This window comes from Stegostoma tigrinum, chromosome 4, assembly GCF_030684315.1.
Source record: "Stegostoma tigrinum isolate sSteTig4 chromosome 4, sSteTig4.hap1, whole genome shotgun sequence".
Lineage (NCBI taxonomy): Eukaryota > Metazoa > Chordata > Chondrichthyes > Orectolobiformes > Stegostomatidae > Stegostoma > Stegostoma tigrinum.
Genome location: NC_081357.1, coordinates 56873793 through 56900146, shown reverse-complemented (window position 1 = coordinate 56900146; position 26354 = coordinate 56873793). Strand labels below are relative to the sequence as shown.

The 26354-nt window shown below is 41.5% G+C and overlaps 1 protein-coding gene across 3 annotated transcripts in view; it reads right to left on the bottom strand.

Annotated features, from left to right (window-relative positions):
- LOC125452231 (amine sulfotransferase-like) overlaps positions 1 to 26354 on the bottom strand; it is a 102877-nt gene that overhangs the window by 15318 nt on the left and 61205 nt on the right. For 2 of the 3 annotated variants that reach the window (XM_048530401.2, XM_048530403.2), the window contains exons 3-5: positions 24839 to 24930; positions 21417 to 21577; positions 2624 to 2826 (exon numbers count right to left, since the gene is read on the bottom strand). In XM_048530401.2, coding sequence (XP_048386358.1) covers positions 2624 to 2826; positions 21417 to 21558 — 345 coding nt within the window. In that variant the 5' untranslated portion in view covers positions 21559 to 21577; positions 24839 to 24930. The remainder of the gene's footprint in view (positions 1 to 2623; positions 2827 to 21416; positions 21578 to 24838; positions 24931 to 26354) is intronic. The other variant, XM_048530404.2, reaches the window with a different exon arrangement.

Here is a 26354-nt window from a genome sequence, read left to right as displayed (position 1 = left end):
TCTTTTTCCTCTCAAAAACTCTCTTTTCCAGTCTGTGTCTGATTTGACATTAAATTTTTCCACTCTGCTGAATCTTTCTGTTTATTTTATTAATCCTTTTATTTCATTGGTTTAAAAAAAATCCTTGACATAAATCTTGAAACCTCTATGGTTGGCTTGTAGGCTACTGGAATTTAAGTTTCATCACCAAATCAAAGAGATTAAAAAAGACGTTTGTTTTTTTTGAACAGTTCTCTTTACATGACATACAAACATTGAAAATATGGATAAAAGGCTCACTGGCTGGCAGCCAAACACTGCCTTATGTGGCTGCATTCCAAATTGCTTCATAACATTTCTGTGAATTATCTTGGAACTTTTTAAAAACGTTGGTCCCGGATTAGTCCAGGATAGGCTAACATTATGAGTTCACATTAAAGTCATATTTTCAGTGTTACATTTATAATGTGATCTTTGCCAATCGGAGAGGCCAGAAGTCTTCAGTCCCAGCAGCTCCCTCAGAAGTGACTCCTACTGACAATAGTGCAACAGGCCCCAGAGGACAGGTGAGTGAGTAGAGTTTACCACAGCCAGCCAGGCAAGGAAGGGGGCTTATTGCAGAGAGTGAGGATGTCTTTCAGTAAGGGTGACCCTTCTCTACGAAGGATCTTTCCATCAGCTGAATCAGAATGGTTCCCCCTCCTGTCTCCCTGCAGCCTGGGCCCACATAGAGGCTTTTACGTTGCACCTCCCCCAGTCATGTTCCACCATACTCATACCATTACCAATGATGATAGAATTAGGGTTAACCCTTTCGCAAAATGAGACCCTTAACTTACCAAAGTTCCTGACCTTTCCTTTCACCAACTTGCACCAACCAAAAGAAAGTCCTTGACCTAAATCTCTAAACTTCTAGGATTAGCCTGTAGGCTACAGGAATTTAAGTTTAATCACCAGAACACTGCAGAGAAAAGCCAGGGATGAAATTCAAAGACACGCTGAAAAAGATGCTTTTTTGTCTTTTTTTAAACAGTTCTCTTTACAAGACATTTAACGTTAGAAATTTTGTTAAAAGGCTCATTGGCTGGCAGGCAAACATCACTCAATTGGGCAAGGAAGGTTTTTGCATCCCAATTGGCACTGAAAAGGATATACTGGGTGACTAATGACTACAGCATGTGATGAAAACTCTTAGATTTAATCACAATTAGCAATCCAATCTGTTCATTAATGTCCCAAAGATTTTGATATTATTCTCCTGATTATTATCTAAAACATTGCTAGAAGTGCACAAATAAAATGTAAAGCAAAAGCATGCATGAACAAACCTAACAGCATAATCATGAGAATCTGATAAATCATGGGAAGTTCTGTTCCTGGCAGAATCTAGTCTATAGTATCTCTCATATAATGATTAATTATGTAGTGAAAAAGAAGAGTTATTATTTATTCAAAGTGCATTTAAAAACCTGTGATTTGCTTTTCAGGGTGAGGATCAACATGACAGTGCAGACTGTGATTTTATGACTGTTCAAGTGCTTTAATACTTCATTTGTTAATCATACAGGCTATAAATTTATAATGTCAAGATTTGGACTGATTCTTCAAAGTAGATTAGTAAATTCAAGCACATTTTTAAAAAATATATTTGATGACAAACCTTCAGTACAGTGATCTCTCTTTTGCCCCATGTGATTGCGACAATACTGGCTAACCATAATTTCTTTGGTAAGTTGTTTTATAGCAGATGGCCTTCCTGTTGGTCACTCCTTCCTTTTCTATCCAGGCTAGAGATTGATATACACTCACTTAACTGTAGCAGTGGTTGGATTTTCTTGCAGCCAAGAAGTCCGAAATGGGGCCTGAACGAGGGGATTTTGAGCTCAAAGATAGAAGAATCACTCCAATGAGTCGTGCCACTCAGCCACTCCAGCCCCCTCCCTTTCTCACATGTGTCCTTTGCCAATGTAATCTGGCACCCTGTCTTGAGAAACTATTGTTTTGCTGCATTTCCAAATTCATGATTGGCTTTAGAATTGTAGTTGTGAGATTGAAATGCGTTTGGTTTTTGCATTCTAATAAATACACTCCCCTCTGAAAGATACAAAAGAACAGGAAGGTGTGTGGTGGTTTCGATTCTTAATTCCAGTTATAATAGTTGCCATCAGAATACAGGAGAGGCTTAGATGCACACATGAAGAATACTAATAATAGTATCGGATGCCAAATCTGAAACTGCATAAAAAAGGAAAGTGTCAGTGCTTTTAAGGTCATCACATATGACAGATGGCTAATTCTACCAGCTTCTCAAACTGTTGACTCACTGAGCTAGGCAGACACAGGATTAGGAGATGGGTGGGTGAGAAAGCTAAGTAAAAAGTCCAATCTTTGCCATTTTTAAGATTGCGGGGTGGCAAACAGCACAGCGAGTTTCATCTGAACTTGAGCCGGAGCTGCAAAACTTAAACACAACTAAATATGGAGACATTGCAAAGTGCCAGGGAAAACACTTTATATGTCTTGAATGTATTAGTCACCCGTAGTATGCATTCAGTATGCAGTAAAGAAAATTGTAGTGGAAACACAAAAATAATGAAGAGCAAAGCTACTTTTAAATAAATAATAAATGAAAGAAAATTCATACTTTTCCCTTCTTTTCCTTCAAGGCTTTTGGAACTAGTTGATAAGGCAAATGTGTCACACTCAGGCGAGGGGATGGTCGTGCTGGAAAATTTGAGTTTGGTATTTCAATCCAAGGCACACGTTCTATTGCTGGTTTGCTTTGCACAGCAGCTGGGTCACCGTCAGAATAGATTAAACTCATTATTTGCTGCATCCATATAGTACCTGGTATACAATAGAAAAGCAAAATAATCAGAGGAAAATCACAATTCAGATCGCTCATCATACAACACCTGGAATCTTTCAACACATGGGGGAATGGCTACAGGTTTAACTCAGCTGATTTGGCATGAGTGAAATAAAATTGTTTGAGAATGAGATCAAAAGACTAGACTCCCTGTTTTTGCCAAGTTTTTACTACCATTATTTATATTGGGATCTTTTAACCAAGGACCACTCTACCCAGCTGTCTCTGGTCATTGAGCTTTTTAAAAATAGGAAATCAGGGCCCTGTCTTATGCATAAATTCGCATTATATTATTGTGGGGAAACGACTTTCCACCATGCAAGAGTCCATCAGTTTTACTAGTAATAAAAGGTCCCAAAAAGGTAAATTTTAAATTACTATATTATAGAATATAACTTGATCGGCATATAAACCAACACCATTTTTTGGCATTATTTTGCCTGTTTAGGCCTATTCCTAGCGGAAATGTTGAGCCCCCAATTCAGTTTCTGTTTTCCAACTAATAAATGCATGTTCAGTGCTATGCTTGCATTAGTGTTAGCCTCAATTTTTCAACAGGTCCAGGGTTACACTTACCTTATAAACCATGCAAGGGGCCAAGCCGGCAATATGGATTGTGTTGCTAAGAGACAAGAAAGAGTTGAAGATACATACATACACAGCAGATTGCAAATGGTAACCGACAAGCAGAAAAAGACCCTCTTACACCAGGCCTGGTGGCTCACATTTTGTACTCTGCATATCAGTTGACTCTGCTTTGAGGGATTTTTCAAAGCATTAAATAGTCAAACTACACACCACAATCTACAGTATTTGTGTCATCCTCCTTGTCGCAATACGATGAGATTACATCTCACATTTAGTCATGGAACAAATGAACAACAAATCTAGAGCAACCCATACAACCATAATGCACATTTGTTCGGAAAAATAAAAAGGTAGGTGCCTGAAGACACAAAGAGGAAGGGATGACAGAGGAAATTTCTATAGGCAAATTATGCTGCTGAATTTCCTTTTCAAACATGAGAGGAAAAATAGTAAAGCAGGACTAATGCTTATTGAGTAAGAAGTTACTGCCAATGGCCTGAATTTTACCATATTTTAGTAGTGTCATTTTGTCAGCTTTCTCAGGATGTTTCCCCCATAAGGCTCATCAGTTTTCTTGTGCTATTGCCCCAAACTCACTTCATTAGCTACCTATGGCATCCCTCTCCTTGGATGCTGGCCTGGTTCTACCACTTCCCCTAACCAGAAGAACTCACCACTGTCAATATATTCCCAAATAGACTGTTAATATGATGCTGGCTCCATGATTAAAAGGTCATTACACACTCAGACAAGTGCTTGCAGCCCAGAACCACCTTGCATAGTTTGTCACATTTGCCCCAGACATTGCAGCTAAGGGGAACTATACAACTGTATGACTCTATAATGATCCATTTTATGGACGGGGGGAGCCTAGAGGTCTTAGTGAATAGGATTGTGGCAATCCACTTCTGTTGGTTTGATACCAAGCTCTGCCAGAATGGTCTGACATTGTTATCGACTTTGGTACAGTCCCAGTTTTCTCTGGGACAAAAAAAATCACCAAGCAGTGCCATAAGAAGGTCAGTCAGGTCACCTCACCTCAGCATCGGTGCAGACCACTGTGATACCCACTTTCATCTCACTCAATCCTTCCCTTCCTCTCAATCCAGGGTAAAATAATCCGTAATAGACAGAAAAAGCCATATTGGATGGTGGGGAGACCCATATCTAGCTCCTCAATGCTACGAGCAGAGGCACCTGGCTCTGACTGCCCCTAGTGGTTTGCAAACAATGATTTGACATTTGGTGATGGGTTATTTTCCAGGGCATAGGGTATCAGGAAACATTTTGGTAGTTTTTTTAAATGACATTCAATCAGCATTTCTTAGGAAACTGCTGAAGGAGAGATTAGTGAACCAGATGGGTTTTTCATCACAATCAACAATGGGTTCATGGTCTTTATTAGACTCTTAATTCCAGAATTCCATTCCCCCCACCCACTGAATTCAAATTCCACCTGCTGCCATGATGAAATTTGAACCCCTGTCCCCAGAACATTACCCGGGTTTCAAAATTAATAGTCCAGTGATGATACCACTTGGCCATCACCTCTCTCCGCCAATGATGTTTCCCTACCTATCCCTAGTTGAAAGACTCTACTGAAGCACTTCTGATCCAAGGCGCATTAAATGTAAAACATATAATTATTTTAATTTTATTGTTACAATTATAGCTTTTCATCCCTGGCATAATTCTGCGGACTGTTCACCAATCTTTGTAACTTTAAGATCCTTTCTAAAATGGGGTTCCCAAGATATCGTCTATTACTTTGACTCTGCCTAATCAATGTTATCATGACTTTGATACTCTGTGGTCTATTCCATTATTTATATTTTAAAACTATTTTAGCTTTTTTGAATGCTTTTATATATGTACACAAGCATCAAGAGAATTATTTGTTGCTACCCCTAATTTTGCCTGTATAGTCTCATCCTTCATTGACTTTTGTTCTGTGCATATTCCCATTCCTTGTTTTCACACCAACACACATTGATTCTTTGTTAACCACACTAAGTAGTATCATCCACCATTCTACGTATTCTGCTAGCTGTTTCCTGAAAACTTTTACAGCCTATCTTGCTAGTTAACAACTACCAACTTTTGAGGAAGCAAATTTTGTGATTGTGGGTATTATTAACAACCTTGTTCATGGAGTATTGGCAAACAGTCAGAATATAATAATCAAGCCTTTAGGTAACAAAGGTATCAAAGCGTTTGAGCAAGAGATTTCCTTGTTTGTGTTTATGATTTGTCAGGACTTAAAGTAGGAGTTCTGAGTGATGAATTATGTGTTTGGATGAAAGCTCAACATTCTGTTAAGTGAAGCACGAAAGAAAGATGGCCAACTTGATGAACTGGCACTTTCAGAGCACAGGGTAAGCTTGCCAATTGAATACATAATTAGCTTAATGACATGAGACTGAGAGTTGTGGTGGAGGGATGAACTCAGACTGGAGGCCTGTCGCCAGCACTGTTCTGCTCTAGCTCCTCTTTTGTTTGTTTGTCTTTTGTATAAATATTTTGGATCAGAATATAGAAGGCATGGTTAGTAAGTTTGCAGGTGACATCAAAACTGGTGGCAGGTAGACAGTGAAGAAGGTTTTCTATGAGTACAAAGGGATCTTGATTAAATGGATCAATGGGCTGGAAAATGGCAGATGGTGTTCAATCTGGATAAATGTGAGGTATTGCATTTTGGTACAACAAACAGAGGCCAGACTTGTACAATTAACAGTAGGGCCTTGGGTAGTGTTATAGAACAGAGGGATCTAGGGCTCCAGGTACATAATTCTTTGAAGTTTGCGTCACGTATAGACAAGGTGGTTAAAAAAGGCATGTAGCACGCTTGCCTTCATTGCTTAGTCCTTTGAATATGGAGTTGGGAAGTCATGTTGAGGTTGTATAGGACATTGGTGAGGCCTCTTCTGGACTACTCTGTCCAGTTCTGGTTACCTCCTTATAAGAAGGATATTATTAAGCTGGGGAGGGTTCAGAAGAGATTTACCAGGATGTTGCTGGGTATGAAAGGTTTGTGTTATAAAGAAAGGCTGGATAGGTTGGGATATTTTTCACTGGCATCTAGGAAGTTGCGAGGTGACCTTAAAGAAGTTTCTAAAATCATAACGGATATAGACAGGGTTAATGGTAGGTGTATTTTCCTTTGTATGGGGGATTTCAAGACTACTGGGCATATATTTAAAGGTGAGAGGAGAGAGATTTAAAAAGATATCAGGAGCATTTTTTTTTACACAGCGGGTGGTTCATGCATGGAATCAATTAAGTGGTGGATATGGGCACAATTACAAATGTTAAAAGACATTTGGACAAGTACATGAATTGGAAAGATATGGAGGTGATATGAAAGATTTCGGGGTAATATGGGCCAGGAGCAGGAAGGTGGGACTGGTTTAGCTTAGGATTATTTTGGCATGGACTAGTTGGACCGAAAGGTCAGTTTCCGTGCTGGATGACAGTATATTTCTTGTTAGTTTTCTTAAAACTTTCCTGAACTTACAATGCTGAGAGGCAAATACAAACGCTTTCAAGGGAAGCAATGCAGCCCGACTACAGACACTGGTGTTTTAGTCATGAAGAATAGGCCTTGATTTGAGATAGGGTGTTCCAGTAAAATATAAACTTTTCTTGTTGGCAAGTTGACTATAACCATCTTCACACATTTGGGGAAGCAAAACGGTGAACAATTTTCTTGTGGTCGCAAGTCATGCTTTAAGCAAAAGCTGCAGTATATAATTGTGTGATAAATAAAGTGTAGAGCCTAATGAACACAGCTGGCCAAGCAGCGTCAGAGCAGCAGGAAGGCTGATGTTTTGAGCCTAGACCCTTCTTCAGAAATGGGGGAGATGAAGGGAGTTCTGAAAAAATAGGGAAAGAGGGGGAGATGGATAGAAGATGGATAGACGAGAAGATAGGTAGAGAGGAGACAGACCGGTCGAAGAGTTGGGGATGGGGCCAGTAAAGGTGAATGTAGGTGGGGAGGTAGGGAGGAGATGGTGGGGAGGTATGTGATGACGAAGGAGATTTTGTTTTGGTTGTTATTGTGGGGACGGGGTGTGAGATATGAGTTGTGGGAAATGCAGGAGACATGGACGAGGGCTTTCTCAACCACTGACGGGGTGGGGGTGGGGGGTGATGTTGCAGTCCTTGAAAAACAAGGACATCTGAAATGTACAGGAGTGGAATGCCTCATCCCGAGAGCAGATGCAGCAGAGGCGAAGGAATTGGGAACAGGGGATGGCATTTTTGCAGGAAGGTGGGTGGGAGGAGGTATATTCTAGGTAGCTATGGGAGTCGGAGGGCTTGAAATGGATATTGGTTTCTAGGCGGTTGCTGGAGATGGAGACAGAGAGGTCCAGGAAGAGATAGAAGTATTAGAGATGGTCCACGTAAACTTAAGGTTGGGGTGGAAGAACTGTTCGAGCTCCTCGTGGGAGCATGAGGCGGTGCTGAAACAGTCATCAATGTAGCGGAGGAAGAGGTGGGGTTTAGGGCCAGTGTAGGTGCAGAAGACGGACTGTTCCATGTAACTTACAAAGAGGCAGGCATAGCTTGGGCGCGTGCGGGTACCCACGGCCACCCCTTTTGTCTGTAGGAAGTGGGGCAATTGTGTGTTCTGACTTGAAAGAAACTTTGTGTGAAAATGTGATTTGTTAATATAGTAACATAACCCCATCCTCAGGTATAAAGACTGAAACATATTGGAGACCTATGCTGCACTTGAAGAAAGATGTATCCCACAAATCAGCAGAGGGAAATGTCAACAAGAGAGAAAGAGAAAGAACCTGTACCACCACAGAAGCCAGGGGTTTCAGTTCGTACGACTGCAGTCAATAACATATTTGCACCAGATATTGTTCAGATATTGGAAGTAACACAAAGCTTATCTCAGCATTCTGATTTTAGGTATAAGTGAATAGCTGCTATGCTGGGAGCCAACAAACAAAATAATTACTGTTTATATTTTTTTAAAAACAGTCAAAATCTGTAATCTCTTTAATTTTTCAATAACCATTTCAAATTTATGCCCACGTGAAATCTGCAATTATTAGCACAAATAGACTAGCTCCATTAAATATAAAAGCCTTTGGAACAAGTCAATCTGTTCTTTTGCGTGTCATAGGTAAGAGAGTAGGTACTCAAAGTGAGTATCAGGAGGAGTTATCAGAGAATTGACAATTAGCCTCCATAAATAGACCCCTGTTTTCCAAACAACAATTCTGCCAAATTTGTCAAACATCAGGTTTGTTAATAAGAAGTTTGTTCCTGAAGAATAGAGTCCAGCAAATTGACAGTAAGAGAGGCAGAGAAAGTGAGATGATCAATGTAACGTCAGCAGTTGTCAATAATTGAAAGATCTGGAGAGGATGAGGAGAAGGGTGAATCTTAAAAGGTGATCAGGATTATTTTATCTAATAAGAAAGCCTGAATAGCTCTTTTCTCTTAAAATAGTGAAAGCTGAGATAGGACTAAGTGGAGGAATTGATTATTTTCAATGCTTTGCTTATGTTTTAGCTGGATATTAAATCGGTAAAGGCATACTCTGTGAAAATAGGAGAAAAGGTTTACCTCCCTGAGCATGCTGAGTTACTGAACTGGAACGAATTGGGTGGCTAAAGTCTCCAATACATAATGGAGGTGAGCAAAAATGGGAAATCGGTATCACTAACTGCACAAGCCACTGGACTTCATAGAATCCCTACAGTGTGGATGCAGGTCATTCAGCCCATCTAGTCCACACCAACCCTCTGAAGAGCATCCCACTCAGACCCATTCCCCAAACCCTATCTCCACAATCTCGTATTTCCCACAGCTAACCCACTCAATGAACACATCCCTGGGCACTATGGGCAATTTAGCATGGCCAATCCACCTACCTGCATATCTTTGGATTGTGGGAGGAAACTAGAGCTCCTGGAGGAATCCCACACAGACACGAGGGAGAATCTGCAAACTCCACACAGACAGTCACCCAAGGGTGGGACCAAACCCAGGTCCCTGGCCCTATAAGGCAACAGTGCAAACCATTAAACTTGATATTGCTCTCATTCTTCCCATTTTACTGGTTTTTATCAAATATGATGGAAAAAAAACACATCAGAAGTGCTAGAGGTTTATAGATTGATGAGTTGCACCTACCATGCAAAACCAAAAGTATTCCCAGTTTTAAATATACCTATCTCACACAGAATGAATAGCAGAGATCCTTGGGATAATTGAGGAATAAGATAAAAACAGTGCCATAACACAGGAATACAAGACCATAAAAACAGGAGCAATCTTATTAATCTTATCTCGGATACAGCCTGTCAAACCTATCTTTGGACTGATCTCCACTCCCCTACCACTCCCTATATGCCTGGAAATCCAGACAAGTACAGTCATCAATGGAGAGTCTCCAAAGGTAAAAGGGTAAAGTCACCACAGTCCAACTGGGCCATGGGGCTGGTCTCGCATTAGAGAAATACAACTGGTGCTGGTTTAACCTAAGGGGAGAGTTTGATCAGGATAGTCCTTCATGATAACCTCAGCTGGTGTGGGAATTAAATTCACATTGGCCGGCATCACCCTGCGTCATAAACCAGCCATCCAACCAATTCATCTAATTCAACCATGAGAATCTACAATGCTATACGCTCGAGAATTTCAGGGATTACAGATGAGTGAAAAAATAATTCTCCTTTTATCAGTTTTACGTAATTGAATCATTAGCCTTAAACTGTATTCCAATATTCCAGCCAGTAGAAAAACACCTTTGGTGTCTGCCCTGTGAAGTCTCTTCTGCATTTTGCATGTTTCAATGCAATCACCTCTCATTCTTCAAAACTCCTGAGAATACAGACTGAATTTACTTGCCTTTCCACATAGGACAACTCTCTCCTTAGGGGACATGCTAATGAACTGTCATCATGCTGTCTCCAAACTAAATATATAATTCTTGAAATGTAGAAGCAAAAGGAATGATATTTCATGTGTGATCTCAAAGCCCCATACAGTTGCAGCAAGACTTTTTCCCCCTTTACTCCAATCCACTTGCAATAAAGTCCAATATGTCAATTGTCTTCTTCATTGTTGCTGTATTGGCATGTTAACTTTTTTCCTTGTAGAAGAACACCCAGTTCTCTGAAAATCAAAATATTCAAGGTTGATTTCTTTCTAAAAAAGAAATCTGCTTTCCTATTTGTGAAATCAAGGTGAAATCAAGGTGAATACACTTGCCCACATTATACACCATTTGCCATCTTGTTGTGCACTCACTTAACCTGTCTTCCTTCTTGCAGCCTCTCAATTTATATTTCCACTAAGCTTTGTATCATCGGTAAGTTTAGAAATATTGTTTTCTGTCTTTGTCTAAGTCATTAATATACATTTAGTGATGAAGTCAGATTGGACAAACTTGGGCTGTTTCTGCTTGAACTTCAAAGAATGAAGGGCAACCTAAGAAGTTTATAAAATTTTGAGACATGTAGATAGAATGGATTGTCAGAATCTATTTCCCAGGGTTGAAATGTCAAGTATTAGGGGACATAGGTTTAAAGTAAAGGGGGTACGTTTTTGCCCAGCTAGGGGTAAAAGCCTGGAATACATTTCCATATGTGGTGGTGGAGATAGATGCAATAGCTACATTTAAGAGGCATTTTGATGGATATATGAACTGGCAGGGAATAGAAGGACACAGACAGCATAGAGGCAAAAAGTTTATAGTTTAGAAAAGCATTATGTCTTGACACAGTCTAGATGGGCCAAAGGGTCTGTTCCTGTATTGTACTGTTCTTTGTTCTACAGCTGAAGGCCCCAGCACTGAGCTTTGTGATATTTCCACTAATCACAGCCTGATAATTTGCAGGCACCACATCGGTGTATATATTTTGCTTCTTGGCCGTTAACCAATCCTCTATCCATGCAAATTAGCCTTACTCTCGAAACACTGACCTCACATATTAACTGCTAGCGCGGCAAGTTATCAAATGCCTTTAGGAAATCAGTAGGCTACATTTACTGATACATTTATTCTAACCTATTAAGTGCACCCTAAAATAATTGTTTTTAGACTGTTTTTCTCTTTCATTAAACCGTATTGACTGACTGATAATATTATGCAATGTGTATTGTTGAGACTTCCTAAGTATTTGATTTCAGCATTTCTTGATGACTACTGTCCGATTAAGTGTCCTGTAGTTGCCCATTTTCTCTCTGCCTCCTAACATCTGGCGATCAACCCCATATATTGAGGGGGGTAGGCCTTGAAGTATCATGATTAGATTAGATTAGATTACCTACAGCGTGGAAATTGAATGATGAAAGTGGTTGTTGTTAAAATAGTAGTTCGGCACAAACTAGACCTCTGCACAGCCAAACTTTACAGTGGGAATTTCTGTACAAACTCCTTTACAATTGTGATCAAACACAAACAACTCTGACCCTTACCAAGGAGTGTCACCACTACGGACTAATTGACAGACCAATCACCTTAAAAACTTTCCAAATGGCTCTAGGTATTTACAGTTGCTAAATATTAAATTAAATCTCTCCCTCCTTTCTTGAATATTTGATGTTACACTGCTAACTTCTAATCTGTTAGAACCATTCAAAAATGCTGGGGATTTTGGAAGATCATAGCCAGAGTATCCACTATCCTTGAGGCATTACTTTATCTTGATTTCCTCTCTTTTTCTTCACAACTAGGTTCTCCTCTAGTTCTGGGAAGCAACTTGAGTCTTTTGTGATAACTATTTGTTCAGTGTATCTCATACCCGCCGAGAATTGCTCCTACCTTTGCCTCCAGGACCACTCTTTAATTTAGCTACTCTCCTCCTTTTTATATACTTGCAGAAGCTACTATTATTTCTGGCCAGTTTGCTCTCATATTCTATTTTATCCGCTGTGCCAATTTTTGTTTGCTTTTTTTGCTGGTTTCTAATCTACGTCCTATCCTCAGAATTGGCACCACTTTTTGCAAATTTAAAAACTTCCAAAGAACCTGAACGAAAATAAAGCTTTCAAGATGACTAGGGATTTCCAATACAATGCCTTAAACCAGCCAGTCTGCCAGAGATAAATAGATGACCATTATATTGTTCAAGAGGAAAATATTTTTAAGTGTATTCACACTGATACAGCAAGACAGGATAGGCTACTGGGTTTTCGACAGTCCAAATATTATGCTTCAACAGCTGCCTCACAGGTGTAGTCATTTTAAGCAAATGTATGTACCAGGATTATTTGAAGGCAAAGGCAAATTGAAATATTTCTCCTTGGGAATCCAGATTATCCAGCCCATCATATTACTAGTTACATGCAGAAACAGGCTGTCAACACACGCAACAATTGCCACAATTAATATGGAGCACACCATTAACAGCTTGAGTGATGGAGACATTTACAATAAAGACAAAGACTGATTAGCAACTTCTATGCACTTCATTATACTTTAATTGAAGGGAGTTTATCCATCATGAATATGAAAGCCCAGCCCAAGGTAAAAGAAATCAGGGTCCGTACAAAACCATTGCCACATTAGCTCAGGTATTTCAGATGATCCTTTAGTATTAAACTTATGCGTTAACAGAAGGTTTTAATAGAATTATTGAAGTAAGTTGATAGCAAGTCAGTGAAAGGTAGAAGCCACCCACAAGACAAGAGCAGAGCTAACTGTATATGGGAACCAAAGTTGGTCTAACTTTAGTGGAATGTTGTAAGATGAGATGGGCTGATATTTCTGTCAAAAGGCTAGAATAATGGGGTCAGAGATAGTTTCTTTTTGTGGTGTGAATACATGCTCCTTTTCACTGCAACACTTACGTCACTTACATTTGAAGCAGGATCAGACTATTCAGTTACTTGAGCCTGCTCTGCCATGCAATCAGATTATTGCTGATCTGAGTATAACCTCATCTTCACATTCACACTTGTCTACAATAACCACTGACTTCCTCATTTAGTGACTTCTTTGGCATCCCTTGGGATTGTTAATTACTTGCTTCCAAATGGTTCACTGGGTTCTGAAACAGCTAATTTGCAATCTGTGGACTTTACTGCACTCACAGCTGGTAGTGTTTGGAGGTTCAGATGGATAAGTTGCCAACAGTGCAACTTCCCCTTTGTGTGTTCCCAGCTAAGGCTCTCAATGTTTTTGTAACCTTTTCAAACGCATTCCTCATCACAAGCCAGGACTCCCCTGAGTCAACTGGGATGTTTGGTTTTTTTCAGAGATGCCGTGAGAATATCCTAAAGCACTTCTGTTGTCATTTTGGGAGTCACTTAATCCTGTCACATTGTCAGCTCCTAGCTGAGCAATGTCTCGATGGTTTAAACTTCCCATCCCTGTTTACAAGTATCTCCATGGTTTCGCCCCTCCTTAGCTTTCCAACCATCTTGAGCGCTACAACCTTGAGAAATAAGTGCACTTATCTAATTGCAGACTCTCACACAGTGACTTCATGTGTCAAAGGGAGATAGGGGCATGGTGATATAGTAACTGGACTAATAAGATAATGGCCTAGAGACATGAGATTAAATGAATAAATCTGAGATTAAAGCTAGTCTAATGGTGAGTATGAAATGAGTGTCGCAAAAACCCATCTGGTTCACTGAACCCCTTTAGGGAAGAAAATCTACTGTCCTTACCTGATATGACATACATGTGATTCCACACCCACAGATATATCGTTGATCCTTAACTAACTTCTGAAATGGCCAAGTAATCCACTTCGCTGCATCAAAACACTATAAAATCTAAGAAAACGAATCAAATTGGACAGACCGCTGGCATCTGCCTCAGTAATGAAAATGATAATGGAGTTTGCATGTTCCCCCTTTGTGTGGGCTTCCTTCGAGTGCTCCAGTTTCCTCCCACAATCCAAAGACATGCAGGTTAAATAAACTGGCCATGCCAAATTGTCTGCAGTATCCAGGGATGTGCTGGTTAGCTGAGTTAGCCATGGTAAAATGCAGGCTTATGGAAATAGTGTGGAGTTCTCTTTGGAGGGTTACTGCAGACTCAATGGGCTGAATGGCTTCTTGCTGCACTATCAGAATTCACTGGTTGAATCAAATGCAGCCCCATTGATCTTGCAAAGTTCACCGTACTAACATCTGGGGGCTTGTGACAAAATTGGACAGCTGTCTTGTTAACTAGTCAAACAACAGCCTGACATAAACATATTCGCAGAATCATATAACGACAGGCAATGCCTGAGACAGGTTACCCATGCCTGGATATGTTCTTTCCTATCAGAGATGGTGGTACACTTGTATACATTCAGGAGAGAAATGCTCAGGGAGTCTCAAAATCTGACTCTGGATGCCACAACATTTCACGGTATCAGGTCACATTAGGAGTGGTGGGCTTGTGGAACTCATTGCCACGGAGTGCAGTGGAGGCTGGGACGTTAGATGCCTTCAAGGCAGAGATCGACAAATTCTTGATCTCACAAGGAATCAAGGGCCACGGGGAGAGTGCAGAGAAGTAGAGTTGCCCATCAGCCTTGATTTAAATGGCGGAGTGGCCTTGTTGGGCCGAATGGACTTACTTCCACTCCTATGTCTTATGGACACGCAAATCTCCTGCTTATTACCGACTACCACTTCCTCATCTGGTGAATTAGTACAACAAAATGTTGAACACTGAATGTGGGAACAGAATGTACTCTTGGCTTGCACAGGAGTGTGGTGTGGGGGCTTCAGTCCCACTTAGTTTGAACTCTGCCAGCATCATGCAGTTCCCGGCCTCACTACAGCACTGGCTCATACAATACCAATAGATTTTTAACTCCAGAGTTGACGCAAGATTGAGCGAAACAGTGTGGAGCTGCAGGAACTCAGGTCAGGCAGCATCGGAAGAACAGGTAAGTTAATGTTTCAGGTCGGGACTCTTCATCAGGAATGGGGAAGGGGAAAGGATCTCAGAAATAAATAGAGGTAGGAGAGGAGGGGTGAGGCTCGGGGGTGGTAGGGGTGGGGATTGGTCAGTGGAAAGGGTGAGGCAGATAGGTGGGGAGAAATATGGATAGGTTGTGTCAGGTCAAGGAGGTGGGGAATGCAAGGTAGGGTTGGACATGGCATGAGGCCGGGGGTGGGGAGATTTTAAAACTGGTAAATTCTATGTTTAGGTCAATCGGGCTGTAAGCTCCCAAGGCAGAATATGAGATGTTGCTCCTCCAGTTTGGGTGTGGCATCATTGTTGCACTGGAGGAGGCCCAGGATCGATATGTCACCCAGGGAGTGTGAGGAGTTAAAATGGGGCTTAAGATGGCCTTAACCTAGAATTCACTGGTTTTAAAATCTCCCCACCCCTGGCCTCATCCCATATTCAACCCTGCCTCTCATCCCAGTCTCCTTGACTGGTCACAACTTGTCCATCTTCTTCCCCACCTATCTGTCCCACCTCTACTACTCGCTACCTGCACTCACCTCTCGCCATCCCACCTAACTTCACCCAGCGCCACCCATCCACCCTCTCACCTCTTTAACCGGACACAACCTGCCCATCTTCTCTCCCAACTATCCGTCCCACCCTTCCGACTGACCAATCCACAACACCCCCTACCTGCATCCACCTATCACCATTCCACCTACATTCCCCACCCCCCTCCTCCCTCTATTTATTTCCAACCTCCCTTCCTCCTCCCCATTTCTGATGAACGGTCCTGACTCGAAACATCAACTTTCCTGCTCCTCGGATGCTGCCCGGCCTGCTGTGTTCCTTCAGTTCCACACTGTGTTGACTCTGACTCCAGCATCAGCAGTTCTTACTATCTCTGTAAGATTGATCATTCTTGACTTCAAGGCTTCATTTGATGAGCATGGGATCAAGAAGCCCTAGTGCAACAAATGCCAATGGGAATCAGGGAAAATTTCTCTATTGGTTAGAATCATGCCTAGCACGAAGGAAAACGATTGTGGTTCTTGGAGGTCAATCAGCTCAGTTCCTCAGTGTCCTATGCCCAACCATCTTCACTAGTTCCAAAAATGACTTGCCTCCATCAGAACAGCACCATTCACAACTCCTCAGATACTTCAGCAGTGTGTCCACATGCAGCAAGACCTGGGCAACATCCAGTCTTAAGGTGAGAAATGGCAAATGGCATGCACTGCATAAAAGTCTCAGGCGATGACCATCTGAAAGAAGAGAAAATCTACCCTTGACATTCAATGACCTTTACCATGACTGAATTCCACCCCCATCCCCCCCAAGCATTGATCTGGGGCTTACCACACACCAGGAATTAAAGTGGGCCATCCATAAGAACTGTGTGACTACAACAGCAAGTCAGATTTAGGAATTCAGTAACTCATGCTCTACTTCCTCAATGCCTAGCCACCATCTACATGACAAATCAGGAATGTGGTGGACGTTTCTTCACTTACCTTCACAGCTCCAGCACCACTCAAGAATCTCATTACAACTTTAGAGAAAGCAGCCTGTTTGATTGGCACCCCATCCATAACCTACATCATTCATTCCCTTTACCATCACTTTTCTAACTCTCTTCCTTCTTTTCCACTTAGTTTGTTGGTTTTAGGATCCAGTGGCCGTTTTTTAATTCTAGAAAAAGAACTGAAGGGTCACTGGACCCGAAACATTGACTCTGCTTTCTCTCCACAGATGTTGCCAGGCCTTCTAAGTTTCTCCAGCAATCTCGGTTTCTGTTTCAGATTTCCAAAATCTGCATATATAGAGAGAGTCATAGAGTCATAAAGCACAGAAACAGACCCGTCAGTCCAACCAGTCCATGCCAGCTATAATTCAAGACTAAACTGGTCCCACCTGCCTGTGCTTGACTCATATACCTCTAAACATTTCTTAATAACTGTAAGAAATCTAGAAGTAAAGCAAGAAATATGCCTGAATCTCAAGTGCAATTGTTCTGACAGCCTTCAGCAATGCTTGTTTTTTGTTTAGGATCTGGATTGAATTTCACTTGAATCTCTACCCTATTAATTCATGCATTGAATTACTCAAAAATTAGTTTTTCTGCTTTGCAGCTAATCTCATTACACCATAAAAGGTATTTATAAAATGTCTTGAATTTGCATACAAAAGCAGATCAGGCATCCCAAACATCCGCCTCACAAGTTTATTTTCATTTAACCCAATCAGCATAACCTCGATTCCTTTCTCCCTCATTTTTATTAAACTTCCAAAAATGTCTGCTATTTGCGTTAACTTTTTATTTTTGTGGCAAATTTCAAATTGCACTTTGGATAACAATTCTTCAGTTTCTCCTATTGAATTTGTAAGAGGCTACTTTATGCTGTGTCTCCTAGTTAACCGATTGGAGAAGGTACAAATGGTGATATCTGAAAACAAAAGTGAGTAGCTGGGATCTGGAGTCCCCTACCTAACAGTATGGTGAAGGCTTTTAAAAGGGATTTGGAGTGTTGCCTGAAGAGAAAAAAAGATTGCAGGAATTAGCAAGGGCGTGGGACTAAGTGAGCTTCTGTTGTAGTGAACCACACAGTCACAGTCAGCCAAATGGCCACTTTCTGCTCTGCAACCATCTTCATGGTATCTGGGACTTGCTACCTGAAAGAGGCGGGTATCCTTAAGACATTTAAAAATTATACATGTGCTTGAAGAAACACCATAGCAAACAAGGCTTCAGGCCAAGTGCCGCAAAGTGGTATGACAATAAATGGATGTTTGATGCCTGGTGAAGATAGAATGGGCCAAAAAGCCTTTTCTGTGTGTAAAATTCTCTATAACTGTAATATTTTATGGCTGTGATTTTTCCCCTTCCTGGTGATGGGGAGAACAAATAATGGGGCAGCTTGGTTCCAGAGAAATATGCAGCCCCCTTTCCCATCACTTTAGCAATATAGATTCTGGGCAAGAATGTTCAGGAACAGCCTTCTCCAGCCACCATTTTGGGGCCCCAAGTGGTCGATTAAAAGTTACTTTAGGGTCTAAAACCACCACCAGCATGATTACCTCCCTTCCTGGCAGGCAAGAAAAGTGTTTTGCTTTCTCAACAGGAAAACCAGGGACACCTGGCTCTCTGGTTGTAACGGGAGATTGGGCAGCAAAAATATTTCAAGCACGGAGACATTTCTTTGACTAATGATACAGCTCTTCATGGCTGTGCAACCTTGGTCTACAATGAGACCCATCAGCTCCCCAAGAGTGAGAACCTCTGATTGGCTGGCAGTACCAGGTTGGCTGGGACTCAGTGCTAAAGCTCATGAATGAACATGAAAGTCACCATCAGGCAGTTAAGTACCTAACTGGTGCATGTTCCAGCAGGTTTTCACACTGCTGGTGAGTGAGAGGTTAATCATTGTTGAATTCCAGAGGTGCGTGTGACTGCCCTTGACATCAAAGCTACATTTGAATGTGGCACCAAGAAGCCATAGAAAAACTGAAGCCAATCAGGGAGAATACGGTCCGTTGGTTGGATTCATACTTGGCGCAAAGGAAGATGGTTGTGACTGTTAGAGGTCAGTCGTCTCAGCTGCGAGGCATCTTGACGCATTTCCTCGGGGTAATGACCCAGGCCCAACCATCATAAGCTGCTTTAGCAAACAGTCCCTTTTGGTTGGTTGGCTCGCTGAGCTGGTTCGTTGTTGCTCTGCAGATGTTTCATTACCCTGCTGGGTAACATCAGCTGTGCCAGCTCCGATGAAGCGTTGTGTTTTCCCACCTGGTATCTAAACTCTAGGGTCCGTTGAGCTGGATTACCTCACTTCTGGTTTTCCTTTGCAATGGAGTACATAGTGGTCTAGCTCTATGTGTTCACTGATGGCCTTCTTATTGGGGAATCAGGCCTCTAGGAATTTCTGTGCCAGTCTTTGCTTGGCCTGTCCCAAGATCCTGATGTTGTCCCAATCATACTGGTGGGTTTCCCTATCCATGTGCATGGATGTGAGTAAGTATGGGTTGTGTCTTTTTGTTGCCAGTTGAAGTGCATGTACTCTCGTGGCTAATTTTCTTCCTGTCTGTCCAATATAATGTTTGTCGCAATCTCTGTAGGGAATCTTGTTCATGACATTGGTCCTGTCGATAGTGGTTAACAGGTCTTTGGTTACGCCAACTGCTAACCCGAACTAAAGGCCCGCTACCCACCATGGGCTGGAGCAATGTCATGTACGTGGTTCCCAGCAAAGATTGTGACAAGCATTATATTGGACAGGCTGGAAGAAAATTAGCCACGAGAGTACACAAACATCAACTGGCAGCAAAAAGACATGACCAATACTCACTCATCTCCAACCACGTGGATAAGGAAAATCACCAGTTCGATTGGGACAACACCAGGATCCTGGGACAGGCCAAGCAGAGACAAGCACGGGAATTCCTAGAAGCCAGGTGCTCCACTAAGAAAGCCATCAATAAGCACATAGAGCTAGACCCATTTACACTCCAATGCGAAGGAAAACCAGAAGTGAGGTAATCCAGCACAATGGCCCTCAGAGTTTAAAATATCAGGTGAGAAAACACAACAGCATTTCATTGGAGGCTGCTCTGATGATGCTACCCAATGTGGTAATGAAGCACCTGCGGAAAAACAATGAACCAGCTCAGCGAGCCAACCAACCTCAACATCCACAACCCGAGCTACAAATCTACTCAAAAGCCTTAGAAACATTCCCTTTGTAAGGTCAGAAGTGGGGATATTTATTAATGATTACCCCATTCACACCTCCTCAGGAACTGAAGCAGTCTATGTCCAAATGCAGCAAGACCTGGACAATATCCAGGCCTGGGCTGGCAAATGGAAAGTAACATTTGCAACACAAAAGTGCCAGGCAATGATCAACGAGACAAAATCTAACCATGACTCCTTGTCATTTAATGATATTACCATTGCTGAATTCACCACTAATCACATGACCAGAAACTGAACTGGACTAGCCATGTAAATAATGTGATGAGCTAGGAATCTTGCACTGAATAAGCCACGTCCTGACTCCCCAGAACCTACCTACCATTTACAAGGTGCAAGTCAGGAATGTGATGGAATACCCCCCACTTGCCTAAATACATGCAAGTCCAATGATACATAAGAAGCTCAACACAATTCAACAGGTCACAGCCCAATTCATAGGCACGACATCCATAAACGCCAGCTAAACGCCTCAGAGTGCTGTGTACCATCAACAAAATTCACTGCAGAATTCACCAAGGTTCCCGAGGAAGCATCTTACACTACCATCTCAAAGGACAACACCAGTAGATACACAGAACATCAGAATCTGCAAGTTCCCATCGAAGGCATGCACTATTCCAACTTGGAAATATAGTACCATTCCTTCAGTGTTGCTGGGTCAAAATCCTACAATTCCCACTCTAACAGTATTGTGGGCCTGTCTACACCAAATGGACCTCAACAGTTCAAGAAGGCAGCTCACCACCACCTTCTCAACTGCAACTAGTGATCAGCAGTAATCACTACCACAGTTTATAATGCAGCACCCATGAATGAATACAAAGAGTCACCAGCTTAATGCCAAGGCATTAAGTTGCAGCCTGTGATTCTAGTTCCTGGGTTCCTACAAATAGAGGTGTTTCCTCTATATCTATGACTTCGATCTTCTTCATAACCTTAAAGATTTCTATCAGGTCATCCATTATTCTGCCTTCCAACAATCAGGGAGTTGAATGTGGGACACAAGCAAAAGTCAAGAACACAAATCGTTCACATCAGGAATTTTGATTTAATGACCCACAGACAAAAATCATGCAATTAAATATTGAACTGTGCAGATAGATTCCATGGATCGGGGGCACAAGATCAGCTTATAGGAGAAGCAATTCCACTAAACTTCAGAGACAATCAAATACAGTTACAAGACTTTTAACAGGTGACACCATTGCAAATATAAGGTAGCTCTCCTGGAAAGGAGTTAGTTTAAAATTAATTTGCTATTTGGATGATGGCATGTTAGAGTCATGTCAAAGAAGAGCAGTGCAAATAATAATCTCAGCGAGTCTCCATGTACTTTCAGAAACTAACAAGTTTCTTACCAGATTTAGGGTATGTCACAATAAAGACATCTGTGTCCTTTATTTCAAAATGTTCCAGTTGTTCTAAATGTTCTTTTGTGTAGATAGTGGAAACAAAGTTACAGCCTTTGTACTGAAAGTAGTAATTGCTTGTCTTGGACATTCTTGCACTGTTGAGAAACCTGCAAAAGACAAACACAGTCTCACCCAATTTTTAGGTTTTTTTCAAATGAGGAAAAAGGGCAATCAATGCAGTAGTCAATATAGATTATCCATGAATATACGTGGATTGGTTCCAAATGGAACATTACAAGAGGTTAATGGTTTACCATTAACTGCCCCAAATCACCAGTTTAACAAGCCTATTCCCTAACTGTCCTGTAATTTAAGATTTTCCGATGTTCAAATCACTACAGGCATATCCTAACCTACATCTACAACCTTATAGTTCGACAGCACTCTAAAGACTCAATGTTTCTTTAACTCCGGTCTTTGATATGTACAAAAATCCTTTGGGTCACTACTGGCACTCTCTCATCAGTTATCTAAGCCCGAAATTGTAGAATTTCCTTCCAAAACCTCCATCACTTTCCTTAATTCTGTCTTCAGTTGCAATTCTTTCACCAAGCTTTCAATCAGAATGTGTAATAGCTTCTCCTTTTGCTCAACAACAATGTCCTTTCTCTTGTATTTGCCTCAGAATGTTGGATTTATACAATGCTTTTAATCCAAAAACAAATTAGTATTGCTTTTGTTACTATGGGCAGAACACTAATAAGGAGAATCACTCAGAACAAGCCTGTGGTTAAATTAGTAGATTTCTACTAGAAGTAATGTTTTCTTATTTTCATCAATGATTCAAATGTTATAAAGAGGACGTGGACAGATTACTGAAATGGAGGCAAATTTGGAAAATGTATAAAATGCCTGGAATGGTACACTGTGCTCAAATCATGATTCAGGCTTTATCAGCTTATGATCCCTTGGGCACAATTCCTTACAAAGAGGGCAAGAAGTAGAAATAATTAGACAATGTGGCCCTGAAAAGAAACTCACCACCCTCCTGCCACCTTAAGAATCAAGTTCTGAAAAGGAAGGTCCATGTGTGACCTTCTCAACCTGCCACTAATTAATATCCTTAAGTGGTCAATTGATGGAAATTTTAGGGCCTCAACTCACCACCTCCGCAATAACCTTACTTCCCAGTGGGCAAGAAAGATGGCTAATTTCTCAATGGAAACACCATGGAGAGCTGCCTCTCCCCCTCTGGGTTCATACCAAATAAAAAAAGAGAAACTTCTGCCTAAATCTGAGAGCAGAAATTTACAAATAAAAACCATACAATGCACAGTGAAAACAGTTGCCAGAATGAGAGCTTCAACTCCTCGCAATGTGGCAATATCATGCTTAAAATTTGCATGAAAAGCCTCATCATCTGTGGACAGAAAGCTGAGTTAACGTTTCACCCAGTGACACTTCTTCAGAACTGAACAAGGGTCACTAGACCTGAAACGTTAATCCTGCTTTCTCTCTAGATGCTGCCAGGCTGAGTTTTTCCAGCAAGTTCTGTTTTTGTTTTTGTTTCTGTGTTCCAGTATCCACTGTTCTTTGAGTTTTTTTTTAAGTTTTCACATTGCCAGTCAAGGATTCTTGCTATCACCTGTAGTTCATGCTGCTTTTATTTCGGCTGAGCACCTCCACCTCTGGTGACAACAATAATTGGGGAGTCTTCTATAACCATGTTATTTACTTCGTAAGGAGCATCTGAAAGCAGCTGGGTGAATACAGGAAGGGCTAAGAATGTTTGGCTTCATGTCAAGGAAGAGAGAGATGGACCAATGGGATTAGTTTAGCAAGTCATCACAAATTTAAAAATGTTATGCAGAATTCCTCAATTTAGTTCTGAGTTCTGAGAAAGGTTGACTTAACCCTTTGGGGCCGGCACGGTGGCTCAGTGGTTAGCACTGCAGCCTCACAGCACCAGGGACCAGAGTTCAATTCCAGCCTCAGGCAACTGTCTGTGTGGAGTTTGCACATTCTCCCTGTGTCTGTGTGGGTTTCCTCCGGGTGCTCGGGTTTCCTCCCACAGTCCAAAGATGTGCAGGTTAAGTGGATTGGCCATGCTAAATTGCCCGTAGTGTACAGGGGTGTGTGTGGGTTATAGGGGGACAGGTCTGGGTGGGATGCTTCAAGGGGCGGTGTGGACTTGTTGGGCCAAAGGGCCTGTTTCCACACTGTAGGGAATCTAATCTAATTTAAAACCCAAAATGTTAACTCTGATTTCTCTCCACAAATGCTGCCAGGCCTGCTGAGATTTTCCAACAATTTCTGTTTTTGTGTCCCCAGTTTACTTGTCTTTTAAGACCAGGATAACAAAGCAACAATCAGGTTTGTGTACTAAACAAGAATTACTAGCATTGCCAAGAAATAATTTATTTGTAACTAGAATCTATCATAAACCATCGACATATAACACTACTAGATAAAAATCTAAACCCCTTTTATACACCAATAGCAGACACACAAAAGAAATCAGATGATGGGTGGAGGGAAAATCTGGGAGGGCAGTTCAGTGTTGCCTGCCTATGAGGTTTACTGAGGTGATTCTTTTGCTTATCCAAATTTGCTGCCTGATGATCTCTCTCCTTTCCGGGTACTTCTATTGGCCTGCAGGAAGCACAGAGCAACTGGTTCACAGTTTTACAAAATTTCTGACTTATTAGTCAAACCCAGTAGCGTACAGCAATTGATGAGGGGCATAAACTGGCTTTCCTTCGGCTGTGGGTATTTTCTACTGTATAAGAAAGGTCACAACATCTCTTTGCAGAACTGTGAAGGTTTTTGGCTATATCTTTCACACCTACAAACTCTGCAGCTAGTTGGGAACCAATGACAGGTTTTCGTAGATAGAAGGCCTTTGACAGCGATAACTAGTCACCAATCCTGAGACTAATCAGTTAATTGTTGCTAGTCGAATCTCACTTTTACAAATCCCGTGATGCTAGTTCATCTACAAGTAAACCTGTCCCAATGGTTGAGCAAATAACAGCATAAAAAGCACTCCCAAGAAGACCTGGCAGCTTGCTTTTAAAATATTACAGCAATTCCTTCCATGACCTTGGTTTATAAAACAGTTCTTTAACCATCTCTGTCATAATCAAAACACAGAAAAATAGGAAATATTGCTCCTTACAGTAGAAATGCAATGTGGACTCTGCAAATTAGAACAATTGCTGAACAATGATTCACTTGTACAATGTGGACTTTCAGGCACAATTCCTGGCCTATATTAAGTTAAACGGGTCTCTGACATATAGATTATTCAAAGTGAATGATAATTATCTAGCAAGCACTGCTGGAAAAGGGTATTTCAACAGACATATGCTCAGAACAAAATCAGGTTGTACAGTTTTTCATGATTGAGGTGATGCACCCATTCTCACCCCAGATCAGTTTCTTTGCTGTAGCACAAGCAGATTTTTGAAAGATGTATATTCTGTCCACTTTCTGCACGTTCTCAACTCCACTCTATTTCCTGAAGTTAAAGAAATTGAAATCATTAAAACAGACACTGGAGCTATTTATGGCAATCTGATCAACTGACCGTTGAAATTTATCCTTTTCTCTCATTCACGCCTACTGCCCACGGCTAGATTCCTGTCATTTCTGGTGCCCAATGCCAAAGTACAAATGATAACAATACTTTACAGATGTCGTACTACTCAGCTTTGAAGAGGCGAGCTTCAACTATCAAAGATGCACCAAGGTGACTAACTCCGAAAACAAAACACATTATATAAAGAGCATGGCTTGATTAAATGCAGTCAACACAGCTTTGTGAGGGGCAGGTGATGCCTCACAAACCTTATCAAGTTCTTTGAGGATGTGACTAGAAAAGTTGATGAGGGTCGAGCTGTGGATGTGGTGTACATGGACTTCAGCAAGGCATTTGATAAGGTTCCCCATGGCAGGCTCATTCAGAAGGTCAGGAGGAATGGGATATAGGGGAACTTAGCTGTCTGGATACAGAACTGGCTGGCCAACAGAAGGCAGCGAGTGATAGTAGAAGGAAAATATTCTGCCTGGAAGTCAGTGGTGAGTGGTGTTCCACAGGGCTCTGTCCTTGGGCCTCTACTGTTTGTAATTTTTATTAGTGACTTGGATGAGGGGATTGAAGGTTGGGTCAGCAAGTTTGCAGACGACACGAAGGTTGGAGGTGTTGTTGACAGTGTAGAGGGCTGTTGTAGGCTGCAGCAGGACATTGACAGGATGCAGAGATGGGCTGAGAGGTGGCAGATGGAGTTCAACCTGGATAAATGCAAGGTGATGCATTTTGGAAGGTCGAATTTGAAAGAAGTACAGGATTAAGGATAGGATTCTTGGCAGCGTGGAGGAACAGAGGGATCTTGGTGTGCAGATACATAGATCCCTTAAAATGGCCACCCAAGTGGACAGGGTTGTTAAGAAAGCATTTGGTGTTTTGGCTTTCATTAACAGGGGGATTGAGTTTAAGAATCGTGAGATCTTGTTGCAGCTCTATAAAACTTTGGTTAGACCACACTTGGAATACTGCATCCAGTTCTGTTCGCCCTATTATAGGAAAGATGTGGATGCTTTGGAGAGGGTTCAGAGGAGGTTTACCAGGATGCTGCTTGGACTGGAGGGCTTATCTTATGAAGGGAGGTTGACTGAGCTCAGACTTTTTTCATTGGAGAAAAGGAGGAGGAGAGGGGACCTAATTGAGGTATACAAGATAATGAAAGGCATAGATAGAGTTGATAGCCAGAGACTATTTCCCAGGGCAGAAAAGGCTAACACGAGGGGTCACAGTTTTAAGCTGGTTGGAGGAAAGTATAGAGGGGATGTCAGAGGCGGGTTCTTTACACAGAGAGTTGTGCGAGCATGGAATGCGTTGCCAGCAGCAGTTGTGGAAGCAAGGTCATTGGGGACATTTAAGAA